At 57.2% G+C, this 6000-nt stretch overlaps 1 protein-coding gene across 3 annotated transcripts in view; it reads left to right on the top strand.

The window, feature by feature from the left end:
* Nucleotides 1-200: 200 nt before the first annotated feature.
* Nucleotides 201-6000, top strand: part of matr3l1.1 (matrin 3-like 1.1) — a 15880-nt gene continuing 10080 nt past the window's right edge. For all 3 annotated transcript variants that reach the window (XM_036127226.1, XM_036127227.1, XM_036127225.1), the window contains exons 1-3: nucleotides 201-363; nucleotides 2714-3590; nucleotides 3710-3771. In XM_036127226.1, coding sequence (XP_035983119.1) covers nucleotides 2739-3590; nucleotides 3710-3771 — 914 coding nt within the window. In that variant the 5' untranslated portion in view covers nucleotides 201-363; nucleotides 2714-2738. The remainder of the gene's footprint in view (nucleotides 364-2713; nucleotides 3591-3709; nucleotides 3772-6000) is intronic.

Here is a 6000-nt window from a genome sequence, read left to right as displayed (position 1 = left end):
TGATTATTTTGAAATAATCCAGATCTTTTGCTTTGGACGCGTCTGTTTGTTGCTTTCTTTATTCTGCTGTTACGGAATTAATAATAGTAAAAGTTTCACTATAACAACCGTAAAACTTTAAACAGCCTGCTGATTGTTACTGAACATGTCTGGTTGTCCTGACCATCTGCCGGCAGGTGGCGGTAATGCTCCACCCAGACGGTTCAATCCGCCATTAAAGATCAGTAGAAGAAGAAGGACACTTCGCTATTTTAACGTCTCAGTTTGTCTTTTCTTCGGCTGTCTACGTCATTTCGGTGTTTTTACCTAAAAGTGAGAGTTTGCGCCTGGAGGCAGTTCGGTGTTCCGTCTAGTTTATCTGAGGTAAGTGTGCCGGTTCCTCCGGTCCGCCGTTAGCTCCGAAGGCTAACTGGCTAAAGCTAGAAGCTAACTGGCTAAAGCTAGAAGCTAACTGGCTAACAGTTGGCGATACCGGCTAAAGCTCCGGTTCTGCAGATCCACGGGGCGTCTGGTTCGAAACGGACTCGGTTCTGTGTTTTTATCCTCTGACACTGGACATAAAAAGCTCGTTAAAAGGAAAACCTTCATTATTCTGGAGCTTCCATGGTTTCTTCTGCTCTTCCTTTACTGTCAGACAGCCTGAAGCCAAAATGGTTCCTGTTCTCCGCTTCAGCTCAGATCTTCTTATCCTTCTGGGTCTGGGAGGTTCTGTTCGGTTCGACCTGCGTTCCGTTAAAGCTGACCGTTCATCTGAGGGGGAACTGCAGAGACAGAACCAGAGTTCCTCTGTGGGTTCCTCCAGGTTCCGCTAAAGAACTTGGTTTGGGTCGCTTTCCTCCTGAAGACCTGGAGCTTCCTGTTTATTCAACATAAACCTTTCAAATATTCTTATTTACTAAAATCTAAGTATAAATAAACTATATGGGAGGTATTGCCAAATACTTCATACAGACTTATTGCAGTATAATAAAATGCATCATCTTATGTGTAAAGATTTATTATTAAAAGTATTATTATAGTTTTTTGAATAAAATGTGCGCATAAATGTTTGATTAGAGGTATGTTGACTTTTATGCCTTTAAATCAAAATAATATGTTGTAAAAAACATATTAAAAACAAATCATTATGCATTAACATAATAATGAATATCTTAGAGCTGGGCAATATGGCTTAAAAACAACATCTCCAATATTATTTTACCAAATCTCAGTAATTGATTTAATCCTGTTTGTTTCACCAAAATAAATTAAAGAAACTATTTTTAAAACTTGATCTGAATTTGAGGTGCAGCTAAATCCAAGATGGCGGCCCTGTGGCTGTAAACAGGAGGGCAGGCGGCGGGTCCAGAGAAGGTTGGCCTGTTGGAATGCGTCAGGATTTATCTCCAGTAGTTCATCTCTGATGAAGGATGCTGGATCAGCTGCAGATGATCGGCTTCAAAGCTTTTTACAAGACAACCGGGTCGGCTCCAGAACCACGCTGCGGTTCTTAAGCTAGTAGCTGTATAGAACTGTTGTAGGAACAGGCATCATTTAAGTCAGGGAGGTTTACCGAGCCCCATCCAGACTGCCACACGTTCCAGAACCAGTCGTTCCTCCACTGCTTGTCCCGCCTGGCAGCGGTCCAGTTCCTCCTTCCACAATAAAAGCCCCTCTGAGGTTCTGGATGCATGAAGACCTCCAGGCTCCGTCCCAGCAGCCGTGGCGCGGGACGTCCTGGAGGAGCAGAGCTACTGGAGGTAAGAGTCGCTGTGGGACGGCCGGCCCAGGAAACAGCAGCTGAGCGTGTCGCTGTGGAAAAGTTTCTGTTTCATGTGGAAGCAGCAGGAGGAGAAAACTTCCTGAAACAAAGAGAGAAGCAGAGGCGGCGTGGAGCTCTGATCTAATACTGAAGGAGCTGCCTCACATCCCATAATGCATCTGTGATGTTGTCAGGTGAGGCATGATGGGAGACGGGATGATGGAGAGGAGCTCCTGGAGGGTAATTTCTGATCCCAGCAGTCTTCATGCTTTTAGCTTCAGGCCTCCTGCTCTCCTTCCAGCAGCTTCCACCAGGGGGAGCACTTCCTGTAGGTATGACCAGACGGCAGAGTCCAGCCCGACCCACATGGTTCTGGCTCGGTTCTTCAGGGTTCCCCCACATCTGGACCGTTCAGACTTCTGGCACTGATCTCAAACATGTAAGAGGCTCATTTCCCACCAAACACCTGGAGAACGGATCGGTCCGACTCCTGCCGGGCCGTCCCAGAACCTTCTGAGCCCAGGCAGGCCGGCGCCTCCTCTGAGGAGAACATCAGGCTTCTTCTCTGCTCAGCGAAGGTAACTCTGGATTGTAGAGCCGGACCCAGGTTCTCCAGAACAATCCCTGCTCCGCGAGGTTCTGTCAGCTGGTGGTTCTGATGGATCAGAGTTCTGTTCAGCTAAAGGTCCAGGATGTTGTGCTGTGCAGAGCCTTTCAGGGGCTGCGTGTAAACAGGAAGTGTTTTGGTTTCACTGTCTGCAGCGCCGTCGTAGTTCTCTGGTTTAAAAGATCAGTAGACGTTCCTCTGATCAGAGATCTGGTTCCTCCTCCTCAGAGTTCTGGTTCCTCCTCAGAGTTCTGGTTCCTCCTCAGAGCTCTGGTTCCTCCTCAGAGGTTCCTCGTGGAACCAGCTGCTGCGTTGTTGTCTCTCAGCTCCACCTTGATCTTCTCTTCCTGACGTTTCTGTTGCAGGAACCTTCCTCCACAGGCGTCCATCATGTCCCGTGACTACCCGTTCCGCCCGCCGCCATCGGACTCGGACCTGCGGCCCGACCCGCGGCGCCACGGCGCTGGAGCAGAGCCGGACTTTTACCGGCAGCCTGCGGAGTCTTTCTCCTCCTCCTCCTCGTCCAGGAGCGGGGGGGCGGCCCCCGGCCCCCAGGACTCGGTGCTGAGCCTGCTGAGCAGCTGCGGCCTGGAGCCTGAGGACCTGTCTCTGCTGGCCAAGCTTCCTGAGGACGTCCTCACCGTGGAGTCTCTTCCTCACATCCTCAACCAGATCAAAGGGAAGAAGGAGGCCTTCGCTCCTCGCTCTCCTCCTCGCCACTTCCCCCAGCGGCCGGGGGCCCTCCAAGCTCCGCCCCCCTCCTTCAAGCCCCTTAGCTCCGCCCGCTGGCCCCCCGCCGGCCCCGCCTCCAGAGACTGGGAGGACCGCAGGCCGCCGGTCCGGTACCCGCTGCGCGTCCCCTCCCCCCCCGCGCCTCCTGAGTCTCAGCGGGACCGCTGGCCGGGTCGGCGGCCCGCTGCCAGGTCGCCGCCGCCTTTCCCCTCCAGGCGCGCCGTGGACCGAGACCTGCGGCCCCGGGCCCCCGCTTACGGTAGGGAAGCTTCTTCTTTCGGCGCGGCGGGGCCGCTGGACAGAACACGCCCTCCTCGCTTCTCCGGATCCGCCGACCGCAAAGCGCCTCCTCCTCTTGGCGAGCGGCGCCACGAGTCCAAGTCGGCCCCCGGCAGCCGGGCCCCCGGCGCCCTGCCTTCTAAGAAACAAGCCCTGGACTTCCACGGGACGCTGCCGGCCGTCTTCCCGTACTCGTGCTCTCTGTGTGACATCACGGTCCTGTCAGAGAAGGTAGGTCCACCTGGCTTCCTGCGGGGGTCTGCAGGTGAGTGGGCGGGGCAGCGGCGTGAGGCGTGGGGGCGAGCGGGGCCCGGCGGCAACGCCACACTCACTTCCTGTTTGTGTTTCAGACGTGGACCCAGCACGTCAACGCCACCGTCCATGCAGACGGCCAGCTCAACCTGCTGCAGAGGTGAGTCCACCTGTCAGCGCCCTCAGCTCACCTGACGGCGCTCACCTGCGCTCGCTCACCTGCACTCACTCACCTGACAGCGCTCACCTGCACTCACTCACCTGCGCTCGCTCACCTGACAGCGCTCACCTGCGCTCACCTGACAGCGCTCACCTGTGCTCACTCACCTGTGCTCACTCACCTGACGGCACTCACCTGCGCTCGCTCACCTGACGGCACTCACCTGCACTCGCTCACCTGACAGTGCTCACCTGCGCTTGCTCACCTGACAGTGCTCACCTGCACTCACTCACCTGCGCTCGCTCACCTGCGCTCACTCACCTACACTCGCTCACCTGACAGCGCTCACTCACCTGTGCTCACTCACCTGTACTCACTCACCTGTGCTCACTCACCTGACGGCGCTCACCTGCACTCGCTCACCTGCGCTCGCTCACCTGACAGCGCTCACCTGCGCTCGCTCACCTGACAGCGCTCACCTGCGCTCACTCACCTACACTCGCTCACCTGACAGCGCTCACTCACCTGTACTCACTCACCTGTGCTCACTCACCTGCGGGCGCTCACCTGACGGCGCTCACCTGCGCTCACCTGACTGCACTCACCTGCACTCGCTCACCTGCGCTCGCTCACCTGACAGCGCTCACCTGCCCTCACTCACCTGACGGCGCTCACCTGACAGCGCTCACCTGCGCTCACCTGACTGCACTCACCTGCACTCGCTCACCTGCGCTCGCTCACCTGTACTCACCTGACTGCACTCACCTGCACTCGCTCACCTGACAGCGCTCACCTGCGCTCACTCACCTGACGGCGCTCACCTGAGCTCACCTGACTGCACTCACCTGCACTCGCTCACCTGATGCGCTCACCTGACAGCGCTCACTCACCTGTGCTCACTCACCTGCGCTCACTCACCTGACAGCGCTCACCTACACTCGCTCACCTGACAGCGCTCACTCACCTGTGCTCACTCACCTGACGGCGCTCACCTGACAGCGCTCACCTGCGCTCACTTGACTGCACTCACCTGCACTCGCTCACCTGACAGCGTTCACCTGCGCTCACTCACCTGCGCTCACTCACCTGACTGCGCTCACCTGACTGCGCTCACCTGACTGCACTCACCTGACTGCACTCGCTCACCTGCGCTCGCTCACCTGATGGCGCTCACCTGACTGCACTCACCTGCACTCGCTCACCTGCGCTCGCTCACCTGATGGCGCTCACTTGACTGCACTCACCTGCACTCGCTCACCTACACTCGCTCACCTGACAGCGCTCACTCACCTGTGCTCACTCACCTGTGCTCACTCACCTGACGGCGCTCACCTTACAGCGCTCACCTGCGCTCACTTGACTGCACTCACCTGCACTCGCTCACCTGACAGCGCTCACCTGTGCTCACTCACCTGTGCTCACTCACCTACACTCGCTCACCTGACTGCGCTCACCTGACTGCGCTCACTCACCTGACGGCGCTCACCTGACAGCACTCACCTACACTCGCTCACCTGACAGCGCTAACTCACCTGCGCTCACTCACCTGACAGCGTTCGCTCACCTGACAGCACTCACCTGCGCTCACTCACCTGACAGCGTTCGCTCACCTGACAGCACTCACCTGCGCTCACTCACCTGTGCTCACTCACCTGACGGCGCTCACCTGACAGCGCTCACCTGCGCTCACTCACCTGTGCTCACTCACCTGACGGCGCTCACCTGCACTCGCTCACCTGCGCTCGCTCACCTGATGGCGCTCACCTGCACTCGCTCACCTGCGCTCGCTCACCTGATGGCGCTCACCTGCGCTCGCTCACCTGTGCTCACTCACCTGACGGCGCTCACCTGCACTCGCTCACCTGTGCTCACTCACCTGACGGCGCTCACCTGCACTCGCTCACCTGTGCTCACTCACCTGACGGCGCTCACCTGACAGCGCTCACCTGCGCTCGCTCACCTGATGGCGCTCACCTTCGCTCACTCACCTACACTCGCTCACCTGACAGCGCTCACTCACCTGTGCTCACTCACCTGACGGCGCTCACCTGACAGCGCTCACCTGCGCTCACTCACCTGTGCTCACTCACCTGACGGCGCTCACCTGACAGCGCTCACCTGCGCTCACTCACCTGTGCTCACTCACCTGACGGCGCTCACCTGACAGCGCTCACCTGCGCTCACTCACCTGTGCTCACTCACCTGACGGCGCTCACCTGACAGCGCTCA

This window comes from Fundulus heteroclitus, chromosome 23, assembly GCF_011125445.2.
Source record: "Fundulus heteroclitus isolate FHET01 chromosome 23, MU-UCD_Fhet_4.1, whole genome shotgun sequence".
NCBI classification, from domain to species: domain Eukaryota; kingdom Metazoa; phylum Chordata; class Actinopteri; order Cyprinodontiformes; family Fundulidae; genus Fundulus; species Fundulus heteroclitus.
The sequence above is the reverse complement of the archived record's forward strand: the minus strand, read 5'-3'. Positions and strand labels throughout refer to the sequence as shown.